Source organism: Clinocottus analis, unplaced genomic scaffold, assembly GCF_023055335.1.
Source record: "Clinocottus analis isolate CAN_PGR_092001 unplaced genomic scaffold, fCliAna1.0.p SCAF_1, whole genome shotgun sequence".
In the NCBI taxonomy this organism is placed as follows: Eukaryota; Metazoa; Chordata; class Actinopteri; order Perciformes; family Cottidae; genus Clinocottus; species Clinocottus analis.
The window spans coordinates 14,440,280-14,459,332 of NW_027175820.1; the positions used below are offsets into that span (position 1 = coordinate 14,440,280).

General features: G+C 38.6%; 2 protein-coding genes across 3 annotated transcripts in view; one reads left to right on the plus strand and one right to left on the minus strand.

Annotated features, from left to right (window-relative positions):
- Positions 1-6,572, minus strand: part of hipk3b (homeodomain interacting protein kinase 3b) — a 32,225-nt gene extending 25,653 nt beyond the window's left edge. For both annotated transcript variants that reach the window (XM_068584052.1, XM_068583901.1), the window contains exon 1: positions 6,229-6,572. In XM_068584052.1, the coding sequence (XP_068440153.1) occupies positions 6,229-6,301 (73 nt within the window). In that variant the 5' untranslated portion in view covers positions 6,302-6,572. The remainder of the gene's footprint in view (positions 1-6,228) is intronic.
- A 1,729-nt stretch (positions 6,573-8,301) lies between these two features.
- cstf3 (cleavage stimulation factor, 3' pre-RNA, subunit 3) lies at positions 8,302-18,651 on the plus strand. Its single transcript, XM_068584166.1, has 20 exons — positions 8,302-8,530; positions 9,185-9,289; positions 9,459-9,554; positions 13,488-13,520; positions 14,419-14,516; positions 14,608-14,674; positions 14,772-14,806; positions 14,897-15,023; positions 15,116-15,193; positions 15,291-15,453; positions 15,663-15,772; positions 15,905-16,021; positions 16,111-16,329; positions 16,434-16,536; positions 16,756-16,825; positions 16,931-17,126; positions 17,229-17,379; positions 17,524-17,618; positions 17,763-17,823; positions 18,048-18,651. The coding sequence occupies exons 1-20, from the start codon at positions 8,504-8,506 to the stop codon at positions 18,245-18,247; spliced, it is 2,151 nt and encodes a 716-aa protein (XP_068440267.1). The 5' UTR covers positions 8,302-8,503; the 3' UTR covers positions 18,248-18,651.
- The last annotated feature ends 402 nt before the right edge of the window (positions 18,652-19,053 follow it).

The window sequence follows — 19,053 nt, forward strand, 5'->3', positions numbered from 1 at the left end:
GGAAAACTCCCTTGTGTAACAGAAAAAGAGCAGTTAAGTTAATTTAGTTAATAACAAGTTCCATGATCATCTCTTAAATCTATATTTAAAACGGGCACAGTGACTTATACTCATACTGGACCCTATGACTTACTCTCATTCCAGGGCATATTCACTGAGATACAAGCAGCTTTTCCCTAAGGGTTTCATACTTTAATCCACAGTTCATTTACAGATCAATGTTAAATTACAAAAAAAAGAAAGACAGAAATGAATCAATGTTTGAAGTGCTGTGCAAAAAGAAGCTAGTTTTATTAGCACTACTACAAACAAAAATCTGTTTCTAAAAATGTAAAAAGGACAACACAAGCAAGTCAGGTTTGGGCAATAGTGCCCTGTAGAGTTGCCTAAAACAAATACAAATGATGGAAGAATTCAGCAACAAGCTGCAAAGCTACATAATGTGTGTTTGATTAGCTTTTTAATTACGTAAGTATTTACATGCTTTGGAGAAAATTGTTCAAAAGAGAATTTAGCCTAAATGTTGCTACAGAGAGCTTGGTACGGATTCTTTTCTTTTTTTGTTTCCAACAAACTTATCCAATGCTGTGAGCCACCCCTTTGACTCTATTCTGAGCAGCAAGATAAGGTCAATCTATTCCCTTGATAACTCTTTGCCCAATAACACTCTGGTTTACTGTTTGGCGACACAATTTACCATCTTCTCCAGTCAAAACGAATTCTCAAAATTATCTCAAGATGGACTATTTTTGTCATGAATGAAAACAAAATTAGATGTGCCCAATGGGGAATTGAAAATCGACTACACTGGCACTCTTACAAAATAGTCCTGGCTCAAGTCGCGTCTAGAAACCACCACAGCGACAAACATTTTCATTCCATACATCATACAGTTAAAAAAAAACACTTCTAATTGTTAAAGAAAATGACCAGTGTTTGAGAATAGCTGCACCAGACTGTATGTTAATACATTCAACATGTAATTATCATGTTATGGCAGCAGGCTGGGGCCTTTCAGTACTGTACCCAACCTCTCGCCTAGTGCATGATGGGATTTGTTTAATTGTTGTTAAGACGGTTGCTAGACTACTTATGGTGTATTGATGGTGTGTTGTCTGTAATTTAAAACCTCTACCTCCATTATTCATTACAGCCACTATGGGTATAATTTAGAAATTACCGAAATGGAATTTCCAAAATTTACATTTCGAGATATACAAGCCAGTATGTTTCAAACTATTCTCACTTTGACAATAAATTGCTTAATACGTTACTTCCCTCAAAGCCTTACACATATGAGGAGGCAACAGTGCACGGTTCATATGCTGTTAAAAATCATGAGTGTTTTGAACATGCAGACATTTTCAATGAAATTGCAGCGCTAGACAACAACTTGGGTAGTTTACTTTCAGTCAGCTTGTGTCATTCACATACACTGAAACCGGATATAAACAGCGACACAGTTGGAATGTTTACGTTCACAACTATAAGGTGGTCTAAAGATCAGAAGCAGATGACTTGATTAGTTTGAAAAGTTTTACTTAGACTTAATATTTCTTGTTGTCTGGGTCACTCCGAGAATGAAATGTCTTTTAAACATTAAGGACACATACAGACAATGCAAACTTAACCAATTGTCTGATAAACACCACAGACTGAGTTTGTATTTGAATCTTAACATAGATTTAGACAGGAATTGGGTTTTTGAAACTTTAATTTGGTATTTTATATAGACGATAGAGGGTGCCATGTTTCTGACACAAGGCTCCATACACTCATAAACCTCTGCAATTATGAAAGTGGAAGCAGAAATATCTCGGGCCAAGCATTTGGCTCAACAGGCATGTTTTTTTAAACAGGCAATGCACTAGTTATGGTAATCACAAGAGGGTGGTGGGTATGAAAGGGTGGGCTCCACCATCCATTCATTATCTCCACCATCTATCCATCATCTGTAACTGCTGTCCTATTCAAGGTCGGAGGGGGCCCTGGGACAATCCTAGCTGACATTGGGTGAAGGTTGGGCAAACCTTGGACAGGTCGCCACATACAGACAGAAAAATATTCAGGTCCGCATTCACATCTACTTGTGTTTTCAGACTGCGGGAGGAAGCCGGAGGACGTGGAGAAAACCCGCAGACAGGTTGAGAACATGCAAGCTACCATGCCACCATCTTTCCCTACCAACGTTTGATTGTTAATCAAACATGTAGCTATGTGGCAGGACCATAACCATATAGAGTCCCAAGCACTATTTTCAAGTATTTGCTTGTTCATATAAATGATGAACAGAGAAGAAAATGTAACAAATACTCAAATAAATTTATTTCAGTGCCTTGGGAATGTATGTGTAAATTGTTTAGTCTGCCGAAGGAGACCATGCTGTCAGGTGCCAGAGTTCCTAGACGGAAAAAGCCTACACCAGGCTCACCAACTGAACAATCAAGATGTTCAAATTTGAATTACCCGCCTGGTGTTTTAAAAACACCCACATTTAGTTTTAAAACCAAACTTAATGTTAATTTCCCTGGCCACGCAAATACAGTCACTAAATGGTCAGGAGAAGTCTGACACAAGGATGTGAAGTAGACAGCCTTTGTTGTTTCCAAAGTATGGCAGCTGCTGCTATAATTACCATCTGAAGCCAGATACTCACTTGGTCAGCTGTGATGCCCTTCCTGTGGCATCGCATTGCCATCATAGCTGTAGAAAATTTCAAGCAACTTTGAACTGCTAAGTAATTGCACAAAGTTGAAATTCTGACTGTCCACAGTAAACAAATGGTATCAATTGACAAAAGAAATTGCCTTAAGACATAAATAATAATACTGGGGGAAGATAAAAAGGTGATGACAGTGTAATGTCAGAGCAGGTAGCACAACATGAAGAATAGTGGTGGGAAGGCTTTGCATATTACTTGTTTTCCAAAGCATAAATCCTTTGTTTTGCAGTGGTGACAAGAGCCATATCTTTGGCTACTTAAGCATTATGTCATAGTATCAATAGACGGATGGATGTTTGAGTTGTCAGCAACAGGGACATTTTTTTTTTCACACTAAATGTACAAGTCTGTGTTCCATTTGAGACAGTCCAAAAGCCCAATTCTGGTGATGATATATAAACCTTATTCAATATCAGTTCAATGGTATTTTGGTTGTTGATTCTCGAGTTGACAACCAGCACTAATCTTGTTCAATATTAGTAACACAAGGTCATCAATTATGTTAATAAAGAAACAGCAAACAGTGTTATATACATACACACTGAATTACTGTAGAATGTTTGTTTTAATTACGGTGCAATGTGTTGTTACATCTACAAAAACATGACCTCATTTATACATCTTCGTACATCACTGAATCGCTACTTTCAAATAAATACTTTGCAATAAACATGTTTTTAATATGTTTTAAATGTTTTTACATTTAGATGTCTGTATGCTTTAATTAAACTAAAATGTATACCATAATAGGGTCGCGTCTTGATACACAGACTACCATTTAAAGAACAAACTTGATTTGGCTACTTGGGATTGTCTTTGATTACTGCTGTTGCTATTCCTTGATTGTTAAGCAGACGTTGCTGCCTTAACTCATCATGCCACGACCTCAACACTGTGGGGCTGTTCCTGTGTCTCGTGAAAGTGATCTTCTATGCCCATTAGATAAAAAGGCCCTTTATATTCGAAAACATGTGATCAGTTGGCATTTCCTCTGTGAACATATGACTGTCAGTTCAAAGTATTCTTCCTGTTTGACACAGGCAATTTACATTGCAGTTAACTATTATACTAAAGATATAGGGAATTCTGTTTAATAAGCACCACCCGTCGATCAGCTATCAAACATATATTAATAGAAGCCTGAACAACCACTCAAATTGATCAAAGAATTGATTATAAAGCACCACATACTGTTACACTTAAATGACCATTGAATAAGCCATGAACAGAGTAGCTGAGTGAACTATTTCACCAAAATATTTTTCCACACAAAAGCATCTACCATGTTCTTAAAATTCTGGGCTCTGACAAGATTGTTTGATGCATTATTATAGGTAATTATGTTCTGTGTACTGGAAAAGATGTTTTCTTCTTGGGATATTGGATGTTTGCCACCCATCACTTTTGTGACTCATACAAGTTATGCACAACATCATGTCATAGTGCTCTCCCCATGAATTCTCACTTATTCTCTTCTGTTTACTGCCTCACATCTATACGCACATCTAAAGATGACATCACGTGGAAACCAGTCATTAGGTTGGCCAGAATGTATTACTGATAACCAGCTTCCCCTAGAAAAGCACATCAGTGTTGCATTACATCACATGACAACACGTTCCCAAGTCTTATTGCCTCTCCACTCCTGTTAACAACCAACATTAGCCAGTAATACTTATATGAAAACACACTGTTTACACGTATTTACTGGCCACATTGTGTGCCAACTTCTTCTCACATTACAGGTATCATTACCACCCACAAGCTTGCTTTCGAGTCCTCGCTAATGATAAGCTAACGGATGTGATGTGTGTACAGCAGTGTCTTAGCAAAGGGGACTCACACAAACAGTGCTGCAGCCTCAATGTACTCATGCTGTTTAAAAGGTTTGCAGTATGACCTGCTCGTTATTACAGTTTCACTACCATAAATGTTTTTAGAAAGAGTAGGAATGGGTATGTAATGGTATTGTATAACATGATACTATTTGTATGAGAGTAGTGTCCCATTCAATAAAAATAATTGCAAGTAAAACAACTATTATCTTTGATAAGGTAACAAGAACATGAAAACTACAAACAAGGGCGGCAACATTTGCCTCTAATATTTGGACCAAACTAAACAGCCATGTCTGCTGCATAGGCCCAATTTGCCAAAAGGTTCCACATAACTGAGGTAAAAAAAAAAACAATTGTCCACAATATGTTATTCCTTCATTTCAGTGATACTAAATACTAGCGTTAATATCATACAAGCCAGACATGCAGAGGGGAAAGTTCTACACTACAGTACAAGTCTTGATTTCCAGTTTACAGAATCCCCATTTTACAAAAAAAAAGTTTCAGTGGACCAGGACATCAAAGTGATGGTTTCATGCAACAAAAAGACTATTCCTGAAAAGAACGTTGCTTAAAATGATCCAGGGTACTTGTAATTTGATGTCCACACCCTCATATAAAAGCTCCACTATTACCGTATACCTCCTCTTTAACCAAGGACCAACACCTGCATTGTAGAAACGATCAAGTATGTTATTAAAGCCCTGAAAAATTATTACCTGATCATTAATTTCAGTAGTATTGTATAATACCTCGTGTTTCGCTTTACTTTTATACCTGTTAATACGAGCTACGGTTGGGTGGTAGGCGAAGAAAAGAAACTGTTCTAGTTGGACTTGGTTGATCCAAAAATGCAGGTGGTAGTTACTAATGCAGGGTAACAACTTACGTCTCTAAAACAGGAATACCGGACTGAAAAAAAAGACAAGCTGGAAGAGGTTTGCAAGGGAACTAACGCTAGCTATCCTTTCTGTTTAGTACGCAGCTTCGAAACGTTATAGTCTCACGTTGATGGCAAACACAGACATATAACGCTACCACTTTACAATTGTGCTTCCACTATGATTATAAGTTAACGTTAGTTTAACGATAGGTGAAATACATTGAACACATTTAGACAGCATGTGTTATTCTGAAAATGTGAAGGGTCTTTTTTTGCTAGCTATAATTATGGTTGAGCGTGAACATGATCTTGCGATGTTTTAATAGGTCAACTGAAAGCTAACACATAGCTAGCGTATGAAGTAACGTTCATGTTAATACGACAGTCACAAGTTAGCGGTAGTCACTCGGTCCAATTAGTCCAAATACGGTGTGTCAATGTTAGTTTAACATAGCAAGCGTCAATAGACCCAACTAGGGCAACACGTTCAATAGGAACCAACGGGTCGCCGTGACAACAGTGAAAGAACAAACACAACAGTGTCAAATGGCTTGAGGTTCGTAATTGACACCAACGTCATCGCTACCAGAGGATAATAAAATTAATTCACCGTTACGTTCAAACGCAATACATCGAACGGGTTAAACCGTTTAAGCTACAGCGAAAGGCTCGCGAGCTAAGTTTGCAGCCAAGTTATGACTTTGTATTACGTCACAGACAAACTATCGTTTGAAACGTTAAGAGAAAGACATATCACCATTGTCGGCCTTCTCTCCGCCACTCACCTTCACATAGAGTCACTATAAATATAATCCAGGGCTTCTCTGAACATGTTATGGACTTATAAATCCATACCATGCACAGTTCGCCTGCATTGCTGCCATCTTGTCCTAGACGACAGGAAGGGAGAGCTCGCTCTCGGTAACGCCACCATCTCCCACATTTTAAACAATAAATAACTCTTGCATTTGAACGTCCAGAATCCCCACCACGAGTCCACGTTGTAGCTACACAGTTCAAATTCGTCTTCTTCCTCTTTGGGCGAAGTAGCCCATCTCTGAAAGGGGTCCGTTACCCCGTCTTGACGTGCAGTTTCGTAGCCCCGACTGTCTCTAACATGTCCTTTTTCTCTCGCACCAACTGCAAGCAAATGTTTGTGAACTGACGGCATTGGCCAGACCAGAATAATCGATCAAATCCACAACGATTTAGGATGTAGATTCAGATTGTATGTCTGTATGGATATACACATTGTGTAAGCCTAAATAATTATATTTTATATATAAACTGCATACTGCATATTTCTATTTAATATACATAACCGAGGTGCTGATAACTGATTGCTCAAAGGTATACAACAATATATTGTATTTGACCATGTACAATATGAGGAGGGTGAAGCCATTGGTTAGTATATGAGATGTGCTTCACATTCAATCTTTAAAACGGAATATCCTAATAATAATGAACAAAAAGTACTTATTTTTTCTGTCTTCTTTAGCAATGTGTCAACAGCAGAGTGGGTTTAAGGAAATTGGTGGGGCGGGATAGCTGCTGCTCAGAAAACCAAGGGACACCCAGCTGACAAACTTACCTGCTCATAAACCCCCAATGTCTGACAGACTAGCTTTAATCTAATCCACCAAAATGCAATAGTTTTCCCCAGCCCCCACACCAATTACAGACAACAAACCACCAGATGGAAAAGAGGTGTGAACACCTCTTATCTAATGTGTTGCTTCATGAGTAAACACAGAAGGGTAACAGTGGAAGCAAAGTAGCCCAGAAAAAAGACCCCTTTATGCACTTTTAGCTTCTCACTGAGGACACAAGCATGTTTTCCCTCCCGGGTTCATGGCTTTATCAAATCGAGACTGCACAAAGCAGACCCCATTAACAGTGACCTACAAAACTTTACTAACAATTCTACACCATCCCATTTTGTACTGGTATTTTGATAGGTGTTTTATTTTTTTCCGCCCCACAACAAATGTTAGGACCACCTGGACACTGGATATTAATGTACTTGTTTGAGGGGCGGAAGACACTGGTGGTCATCATGTAAACCGCTCGACAGTCTTTTGCTCTGGTCTGTTTTAAAACGTTGTCCAGATATACACAAACGCGCGCTTTAGTTGCCCGGGTGATCGTTTGTCGCCCTCCATTGGCGAGCATTGTGTAGTACAACACGAGTTTTTGTTGTGTTGCTGCTGAATTTTTGCGTCACTTTTTTTTAGTCACTAGTACAAAATTGTGTATAGTCTTACATATACAGCGGTTTGAGGTTTATAATACAGACCTCACGGAAATATACGGTAATAAAATTAAAAACATCTTGTCTCATGCAAGAAGCCGCCTATCGGCCAAAATTACGAACACGGTTTCGAATTTCACGAGTCACTTAAATGCACGTGCTCGACATGCATAGACAGAGTGCAATTATTTTTCGGTAATGTTACAGATTTAGCTTTTTTAGAATGCATTATAAATATGAGACAAATATATATATATATATATATATATATATATATATATATATATATATATATATATATATATATATATATATATATATATATATATATATATATATATACATAAATATGAGACATATATATACACATATATTCTTATAATAATATAAAATAAATATAAAAATATAAATATACTAATCAATAATTAATGTTATAGAATATATATGTGTATACATACAACGTTTCTATAAAATTGATATGTCTATTTAAATTGCAACATGTTGTAAGTGTTTTAGTCAGGTTAATTTCGTAGACCCTGTTTTTTTTTATTTTGCTGAAGCATTCGCGCCGGAAGTACTATTGTTGCTGCCGTTGGGACAGCTCACAACGCAACACAAGTTTCTCGCCATTTTGAGGTAACGGCCAGCAATCGACCGAGCACTTAACGCTAGTTGCTTGAGGGCAATGTGATCGACACTTCGAAGCTATGCCGATTATTTAGTCGTTTCTAAGGCTGCCACCACGTTATTATTTGAGCGTTATCCCAACTGGTGTAACATTTCTAACCTAGATTACTCTTCCAGTCATGGCCACCGAGGGAGCAGCCGAACAGGTAACTTGGCTAACGTTACTTGAGGAAGCTAACCCTCACTGACACGCTAGCATATCATTTAGCTTGTTTGTTATTTATCGATAACGTTAGCATATACTATATGTTGGTGCATATGCTTTATATAGTGCAAATGCGTCTGTCTAAGCGGATATACCACACTTGCTGCAATGGTTTGCCGTAAAGCTTTAACTTTAGCCTCTCGCACGCCATGTTTGCTAATGGTAGCCCTGTTGCTACTTATTGTCCAACGGTAGCGCGCTAGGTAACTCCTAACCTCCTGTATTTCACATTGGTATTCACTTCGAGTACCCCCCCAGGTAACGTTAGTGGTCTGTTTCACGGTGCCGTAGGCTTCTCCGTATTGCCAGCCACGAAGACCCTTCGTTAGACAATGGAGGAGAAGACTGTATTCTGTGTTAGTAACTGGATTTCCCTCTAAATTACCCGCGAGGTTTTTGTTCATTCTACACACTGCACGGCCGTTGCCAAGATTGTAGGGCCCTACTGACCATCACCTAACCCCCTCCTATATGACAATATCATATTTATCGTCATGTTGGCCCTCATGGAGCCTCTAGAGTCATAGCCCAGTGCACTGCAAGTCTGTTCAGCAGCATAACTCTCCTTTCCTGTGCCTTTTGTGTTGTTTTGCAGGCAGCAGCAGAGTATATTCCAGAGAAGGTGAAGAAGGCAGAGAAGAAGTTGGAAGAAAACCCATATGACCTTGACGCATGGAGCATTCTGATTCGAGAAGCACAGGTTTAGTGACACAGAGTTGTATTCCTGGGGTTGAGCAAACTGGGAATATGGGTGGGCGGAGGGAATAATGTGGTAATAGATTGTTAAAATACAAAGTACTTAATCTTTTTCTCCCATATGACTGATTTATTTTCATAGTGTGGAATGTTAATGCATTCTCCTTCTTTAGAACCAACCCATAGATAAAGCAAGGAAGACATATGAACGACTTGTCACGCAGTTCCCAAGTTCTGGCAGATTCTGGAAACTATTCATTGAAGCCGAGGTTAATACTTTTTATTTTTCTTTAGTGTGCATGGCTGGGAATTTTTCTAACATGATCAACAATGTGATTTTCACACAAACAAAATGTCTCGTTCTTTAATTGAGTTTAAAGTCACAATTCTTATATTGAGTACTTGGCCTGACTATTTTTTTTGGTTTGCAGCTGTCAGCTTAAGTTTATTATTGAAGGTCAAGAAAATACATAGCTATTTTGACAATTGAAAGCATCGGCCTCCCTAAGACTCATAAATTTACATGAAACACATGTAATGAACATATATGTAGGATGATGGCAAAGCACTTTTTATTTGTTAGGCTCTAGCCTCATCAAGAATTGTGCCTTTGAACTCAAACAAAGCAGTAATTAGCTCTAACCATTTCTTTTCCAGCAAATTGTTCGTAGGATTAAAATAATACGTATTTCTCCGTCATATTTAAATGGGGTAAAGTGCATTTGTTGCATGTTTGGTCTGCAACAATATTAAAACTATTTTAATGGTATTGGAGTGCATTAGCCTTTTATTCACTTGTCGTGTCAATTTATTGCCTCCTGTGTCATTTCTTTCGGGTAATTTTTATAAACAAATATTTTGATTGTGTGGCCCATTCTTTCTTGAGACAGGTCTCCCCACTCCACTACCAGTGACCCATTTGCCTTAATGCAATCAACAGGCATTGCGATTAGGAAATAAGCAATTGATAGGATGATTAAGTTTCCCTTGTACATTTTTTTTTAATACCTGATGAAGTGCATTTTCTCATGGATTCTACCTCTGCAGATGACTACTGCAATTGGTGTTAAACACATTGCTTGCACAAAGTTTCACAGCATTATCAAGCATCGGGATTTAGCTTCTAGTTTAAAGTCCAGTGCATAGTTCTGGATAATGATTACCTCTCTGGTGTGAGTTGAATGTTGCTGTATGTTGAGGTTGTAGTGGTTGTGGTTTGTTGTTGTGGGGTTGCTCCCCTGAATGAAGCTACTCCTTCTATCGCCCTCGCCTGCAGTCTTCATCTGCTAGGATTACTCGGTAGAAGAAAAGGCCTAGTGTTATAAATTTAATGAAATGGACTTGCATATGTTATGAAAGAACACATTGCTGCCTTTTCCAAATGGACTAGGCGTTTCAGGAACAATACTTTTGTAATGTATCCCAGCCTATGGATGGCACTCACTACTTGATCCAGTAAAGCATCAGTGTTGTGCTCTACACCACATGCATAGTTTCCTCTCGAACAAAGCTTGTGCTCTACAAAAGCATAAAAAGCAAAGCAGTTGCTACAGCTCAGGATGTTTCATTTGTAGACTTTAAGAATATCAGTCAATTGCGGGTGGGTAATTATCTCAAGAACCAGAAAGTACAAAAACAATTTAACTTGCGAGTGCATCTATAGTACACAGATTTTAGCACCCGGTTGTTGGAGTGACTTATTTCAATGAATTAAATTTATCAACCAAAATAAAGGAGACATAATTAGATTAGTGACTCTTATCAAATTGAGAAGATTGGCCTCTGAATGTAGACTCATTAATTACAATACAAATGGGCCAGCCACTTAAATATATCTATACTACTTTTCACCTATGTATTATTAAGCCGCCACCTCGCCCCGCTTAACACCAAACCACAATTCAGCCTAAAATACAACCCTCAGTACAAAAGGTTGCTTTTTGCGGAAATGAGACTGAACATTAGAATTAGCATTACATTATTTATATTTCTTTGTTCAAGATTTAAAATGCCTATGAACGTCAGAACTTCCTACCAGGGCAGATCATTTAGTTAGTTTCATTGCATTCCCTTATTTGGTAAGTATGTGGAATAGCCCCCCCGACCTCCCTCTCTCATTAGAACTACATGTAGGTTAGAACTATAAATTATAAATTTACTGCCTCACAAAACCCTCTTCTGTGAAGTTCTTCTCACGCTGCCCTTTTTATAGAATACAAAGCATGTTCCATAAAGAGCACAGTGTATCCTTGTTTGTGTGAGATTTTGGTTGTCTTGATGTCACATAGTAAGTCAAAGTTGCTTACTCGTAGTCATTGTTGACTTCTAGTAACATGAGGACTATAACCGATACAATGTGATCAGATTAGTTTTCAGATTTATTCATTTTCTCATAGAAAGGAATTTATTATTATTGCTTGTATTTGCAATATTGTACTGCATAAATAATATAACGGCTGTAGCAAAATGCAGTTGAATTTCTGTAGCTCTTGAATGTGAAGTTATTGCACAGTTTCACTTGTTAATTGCAAAGTAGAATATAAATAAACAAATGCACAGATTTGCCTTTACTGGATGTGGAGCCTGAGATAGTTGGATCAGTCATCAAATTATTCAGTTTATATTTATGTAACTTGATGGAGTGAACTTTCTTTTCTTATATTAAAGTAAGCTGATTGTGTGCTAAAAGAATCATATAAGTGTGTTGTAGTTTTTTTTTTGTCTGCATGATCTTCAGTAGAGTTTGTGCTTAATCTGGTTATGATGTCACTGGGTACTAAGGACTCGCCCTCAAAGCAGCCACTAGGTGTGTAGTAATGCTTCCCTCCACGAGCAGCATCTTGAGGGATCTGTAGCAATCTCCTCTGCATATTATACCATTATTGTGGTCTTAAGTCCTGCACATTATGTGGCTGATGTATTTCAGGGTAGGACATGGTGACACATCTAGGATTTGCCACAGTTGTTGTAAAAGCTTTACTGTTTATACAACAGATTGTGTTGGTTAACCCGAGAAAACAAAATGGAAAATTCTAGGTTGTCTATCTGAGGCTTTACATGATATTTTCTAAGTAAAATGACTATTTCCTGGCTAAAAATAAACACTCGATGCGTGTTCTAAACACCTCTCTTACGTAAAGGTCCTAATTGGAGAACGTACCAAATTTGAGTGTTTTCCCCCCCTGTGTTAAAAGAGATTAAGTTAGCCATCTGCTTGCAATATCTCAGCATATTACTTTGCTTTGTCCATTAATTGCATAATTTAAAAAATAACACTTTCATCTTGAATTGTTAAATGTTGCATTTTACTTCTGATGTTTTGTGCTGTGTTTTTTTACATTGCGATGTGGATGCAGACACATTGGTTTTTTAATAGTATTTTCTGGGGCCTGTAATCAATAGTGAACAGTTGAGAGCTGGCTGTCTCGACCAGCAGGACACCCACAAGATAAATTAATGTCTTAATTTTGTTACTCTACCAGTCTGACAGGGTGGAATTCAGATAATAATGTGTAAATATTTTAAGAGGATTCTCTAAAATGCTTCTAAGCTTCCACCTGGGGGAAAAGCAGCACATTGTAATTTCTCAGTGACTTCTGGATATTTACCTACCATGTTCTGTCACTTCCAGGCTGGTTCAACTTAGCTTTTTCTTTTTTAACTTTGGAGGCATGTTAATGTATAGCGTGCTGATATCTAAGGAACAACAGCCTTTCCTTTCTGTACTAGAGGTTGCTTCAACAGTTCCTCGCTTGTGCTCACCAAAGAAACATGCACAGGTGTGAACATTTTAAAAAAAAAATCTAAAATACTTATTTACAAATGTAAATCTTCAGTATTTATCTTTGAATTGATATTCAAAATGTGCATTTTTATAGGTGCTGGTGTCTTTCTGGGTTATGTAACACATCTTTTTTTTTTAATTTCTTGACAAATTTGGCCGTTTTTGACAGTGTAGGGATAGAAACTGCACTGTATCAACTTTGCTCCAGAGGTGCTCCATGTGGTGACTTATACAAAGAAAATAAACCTTTTTTTTTTAAAGTTATTTGTCATTCTTGTGTGAATTTCACTTTGTTGATCAGGTCCTGTGTGTGTGTGTGTGTGTGATTTATTGCAATTGCATGAATGAATGTTTCCTTTTAGCCATAGAAGTATAGTATATTTTTATATTAACATTGCATTTACACTTTAATTTGCAGATCAAGGCTAAAAACTATGACAAGGTAGAAAAGGTAAGTGTCCATCAGTCTTTGAAGCTGACTAGTGTGTGATTTAAATGATCTGGAAAGATTGTCAGATGTTTCTAATTAGTCTGGTAAATACTGTCAATATTTTTGGGATTTCCACAACAGTATGCATCCACACTATTAGTGTCTATTAAAACCATTGTATTACAAAGCATCTAAAACATGTGATTGTACAGAAAGAGTGCGGATTGGATAAAAAGACTGCCTTTTTAAAGTTTGACGATTCCCTGCATATTGGCTCCCAACCATAGCTATTACTTTGTACATACTGTAGTTAAAACTTCCAGGACCTGTATTTTATATTTATTTATATATATATATATATATATATATATATATATATATATATATATATATATATATATATATATATATATATATATATATATATATATATATAGCGCCATCTCTTTGTTGGAACACCTTTTTACATATTACTATGATTTGTATTTAGATGTATATCATTAACCTCTGCATCTGTTTAGAACTGATTTGTTGTTTCCACTTACCTCAAACAAACCAATAATGTGAGTGTATACTGTTTATTTTTTGTCTGAATGTCACATTCAGACAGCACATCCCTCAAACAAGCTTCAAACTGCTGTTTGAGTTTGCAGGAGCTCTGAAATGTAGGGCACACCTGAGGCCTGTCTAATGAAGCAGAATAACTAAAGTGCACCAAACAACTGTTGAGTTAAACCTGGAACTTCAACCCAAATCTGGCATATGGGTTGAAATAAAAAACGCTAGTTTTAAACAATGGGTGTATAAAGCCAAATAAATGAAACCTTGAAGCTGGGTGGTTGTTGAGTAGATTACAGTACATTTAAATGTGTGTTTGTCTTTATTCTAGTTATTTCATCTTGTGTTCTCTCCCATGTAGTTGTTTCAGAGATGCCTAATGAAAGTCTTACACATTGACCTGTGGAAATGTTACCTCTCATATGTTCGAGAGACCAAAGGGAAGCTGCCTAGCTACAAGTAAGAGAGCATGCTGCGTAGTGGGGTTAGAATGTCGGCGTACTGTTGTACTCTAAAATACTTTTACGTCACTTCATCTTTTTACCCTCAGAGAGAAGATGGCCCAGGCATATGACTTTGCCCTGGATAAAATTGGCATGGAAATTATGAGCTATCAGGTACACAGATCTAAGCAGCCTGTGTGTGTCCGTATATATGTTTGTGTGTTTCTAGTTATACTGCTGTTGCCTAACAGCTTTTCTTTCCTCCCCTCAGATTTGGGTGGACTACATCAACTTCCTCAAAGGAGTGTAAGTAGCTTTTCTGTAATAGTCTGAGACTTTGGAATCTTTATTTAGCCAACTCTTAAATGTTGATATTTTTGTTCTGTGTTCTGTTAGCGAGGCTGTGGGCTCGTACGCAGAGAACCAACGAATCACTGCAGTACGGAGGGTGTACCAGAGAGGCTGCGTAAACCCCATGATCAACATCGAGCAGCTCTGGAGAGATTATAGCAAATATGAAGAGGTGAGTGACTCACTGAATGAATGTTAGCACATATGGAGCTGTTAAAGCGAGAGTGATGGAATGCTACACTTATTTTTCTTTTTAATTAACAGGGAATTAATGTGCACTTGGCCAAAAAGATGATTGAGGACCGAAGTAGGGACTACATGAATGCCAGGAGAGTAGCAAAGGTGAGACAGTGTCACAATATGCACAGACCTCTTTTGAATCCTTGTACTGTCTTTGTAAACTAATGCAGACTGTTGCTGCATGGTTTGTGTTATTCAGGAGTATGAGACTGTGATGAAGGGGTTGGACAGGAATGCACCCTCAGTACCGCCCCAGAATTCCCCTCAGGAAGCCCAGCAAGTGGAAATGTGGAAGAAGTACATCCAGTGGGAGAAAAGCAACCCACTGCGCACAGAAGACCAGACCCTCATCACAAAGAGAGGTGATTGTTGTGGTTGTCTTTAAGTTTGTAAACTTTTGCTGTGTAGGCCCCAAAACGCATTTGAGTCAATGGAGATAAATAATGTTTGAATCTTTATCTTCTGTAGAAATACAGTCACTGGAAGGTGTAGGTTTTCTCCTCACTCATGGTTAAAATGGACTGATCCTATTTTGTATTGTAGCTAATTGTTGACGCGCTCTGTGTTGCAGTGATGTTTGCCTATGAGCAGTGCCTACTGGTGCTGGGCCACCATCCTGACGTATGGTATGAGGCAGCACAGTACCTAGAGCAGTCCAGCAAACTGCTGGCAGAGAAAGGGGTGAGAAAAAGAAAAAAAAACCTTGGGATTTGATGTGAAATTGCCAAATTCCTGCTTTTGTATTTTTCACAAAACTCAAACTTCAACTCAAAACAATCCTGTATATCTTTGTTTGTATGTTTTTCCACTCAGGATATGAATAATTCCAAGCTGTTTAGTGACGAGGCAGCGAACATCTATGAACGTGCCATTGGGACTCTTCTTAAGAAGAACATGCTGCTGTACTTTTCATTTGCAGACTATGAAGAAGTGAGTCGCTTATGCAGCACAAATTGTCCTCAACACAGTAAGAAACACGGGGACTTATCCGCATATCTTATCTTTTGCTTTCCTCCCAGAGTCGCATGAAGTACGAAAAGGTCCACGGCGTCTATAACAAACTGCTCACCATTGAGGACATTGACCCCACACTGGTCTACATTCAGTATATGAAGTTTGCCAGGAGGGCAGAAGGCATCAAGTCAGGTCGTACCATCTTCAAAAAGGCTCGAGAGGATCTACGCACGCGTCACCATGTTTATGTGACGGCAGCACTGATGGAGTACTACTGCAGCAAGGCAAGTACACATAATCGCATGTTTATGATATGTACACTTCTACTAAAATTAATCTTACATATATTTTGTTTTCTGGTAAACAATCTTTGTATCTTTCCCCGCAGGATAAATCAGTGGCCTTCAAGATTTTTGAGCTTGGTTTGAAAAAATACGGTGACATTCCAGAGTACATACTGGCATACATTGATTACCTCTCCCACCTTAACGGTAGGTTGTGCATAATAGAGTGTAAGAAATATGTTCTTTACTAGTAATCCATTAATCTAAGAGAAACCTAACTAACTCATCAAGTATTTGACAATAATGTAACGGTGATGTCCTGTTTTCAGCTGTTGATGAAATGAAGGATTTCGCCATCCTTATTGTCAAACTCGTGAAAGATAAATGTGTAAACCTGTTTTTTTCTGTCTTCCTCTCCCCCTTCAGAGGATAACAACACCAGGGTTCTGTTTGAACGAGTCCTCACCTCAGGAAGCTTGTCACCAGAGAAGTCTGGGTAATGTCAATTATTGATTAAGTTGTGTGCATGAATATAATAATAATAATGCCGTAATAAATATTATCTCTGTTTGTTTTTTTTTGTTTTTCTTTCATCCTTCAGTGAGATCTGGGCTCGGTTCTTGGCTTTTGAGAGCAACATAGGAGACCTGGCCAGTATCCTGAAAGTGGAGCGCAGGCGATTCACTGCCTTCAAGGATGAGTATGAGGGGAAGGAAACAGCCTTGCTTGTAGATAGATATAAGTTCATGGACCTGTATCCCTGCTCTTCCAGTGAACTCAAGGCCCTTGGATACAAGGTGAGCCTTTGGCCTTTTCATGATTTTACAACATGCCATCTTTTGCTGCAAAAGTCATGTCAGGCTTTTCTTTTAACGGATATAACCACTTTGTGTTTGTAGGATGTGTCTCGGGCCAAACTGGCAGCAATGCTCCCAGAGACCGTGGTGACGCCCTCTACGCCTTCACTAAAGGATGAAGCTGACCGCAAACCTGAGTACCCCAAACCTGACACTAATCAGATGATCCCCTTCCAGCCTCGTCACCTTGCCCGTATGTAGACCAATACCAAATCAGTGAATCTCTGTGTTTAAGAATGATGTTGTTGCTATGCATCTGCACCACTCCCTCTTCTAAATTGACTAAATGCATAAAAGGATCCATCTTTGATGTCGCCTCCTGTGTTCCTCTCCACAGCTCCAGGTTTACACCCTGTCCCTGGTGGAGTTTTCCCAGTCCCCCCAGCTGCTGTTGTCCTAATGAAGCTGCTCCCTCCGCCTACGTGTTTCACTGTGAGTAACAGCAGCAGCAGCAGCAGCAGCAGCAGCAGCAGCTTTAATACTATCAATGTCATATTTACTGGAAAAGAATGAGACAAAAGGAGCAGGGGGGTTTTCTTCAAGAATGCAATACGTTTGTGATTGTTTCTCCTGCAGGGACCCTTTGTTCAAGTGGATGAGCTCATGGAAACATTCAGGAGATGCACACTTCCTGAGAGTAAGTTTCTTTTGTCAGTGCTTCGGATGAATCGAGACTATTTATATTTTAGAAACTTGACTCTGGAGATGGAACTGTCAGTCAGATATTCAGGCAGTCATCCAGGGATCAAACCAACACTTGGATCCAGACTGAAATATTGTGACCGCTGTCAAACAAAATGTATTGGTATAAATGTGTTAGTGTGACAAAACGTTGTTCTGCTCCCCATTTTGTCTCTCCAGCTGTTGATGCTGCTGTCGAGCTGATCACTGGTAGACAGCCCGATACAGGAGGGGAAGGCAATGGATCCATGGAGAACCATGCCGTCGCCAAGTCACTCAAGAGGCCTAACGCAGATTCCGACGAGGAAGACGACAAAGGAGCCGTGGCTCCACCCATACACGACATCTACCGTGCACGCCAACAGAAAAGGATCCGATAAACCAACCAAAACACAAGCTTAACCCTACGAGAATGTAATCTTAACAGGTGGTCATATGAGGTAAATGTACATGTCCACATTTCTGAGTGCGTCTGACAGATTCTACATCAGTTTATCTCTGTACAGAAGACAAGCATACATGCACACACACTCGCTGAGACATACATACAGTATGTACACCTGCGTGTTCTCGTGGCTTTTTTTTTTTTCAACAGTTTTTATTTTTAAAGACTGACCATTATATTGTACAAAGTTTTTAATTCAACCGTTGACTTTGGCACACTGCTTGTTTTGGCCTTGTGATGTTCCAGTGATGGCAAAGTGGAATCAAGTTTCTTTTTTTCTTTTTTTAGATAACTGGAGTAAACAATTCCTTTCAATAAAAATGGAAAAGATTTCAACCAGATTTGCGTTTTTATTTGACTTAACGTGTGCTTTATATTCATTGCTGTCTTTCTCTGTGGCTGTCTTGACATTTTATTAGGACTTCTTTTTTAGCTCAAACATGGCAGGCCTCATCATTATCACTAGGCGGCAGTATATGACTTCAGATATCCTACATTCAAATAATCAGTTTCCCTCTGTCAGCTGGATTTCATGGGCTTCAATTTAGCCGATCAACATCAAGGCAAGATGGCTTTGAAACATCTAAAAGCCCGCACCAAGAGTGACTATTAAGCACATTAATTGCTTTCTGGACCATTCTCATTGTCAGGCTGTGTATTTCATGCCACTGATTACTAGAAAACAGTCAAAACATAGTGGGGCTTTGGTCATTTTGCTTTCAAGCATCAAAGGCATAAATA

Excerpts from the sequence above, each read along its gene's own strand:
- cstf3 (XM_068584166.1), top strand. The coding sequence starts at position 8,504 with ATGGCCACCGAGGGAGCAGCCGAACAG. Across the intron at positions 16,022-16,110 it reads CATTTGCAGACTATGAAGAA|AGTCGCATGAAGTACGAAAA; the intron begins GTGAGTCGCTTA and ends CTTTCCTCCCAG. Across the intron at positions 17,619-17,762 it reads CTCCGCCTACGTGTTTCACT|GGACCCTTTGTTCAAGTGGA; the intron begins GTGAGTAACAGC and ends TTTCTCCTGCAG.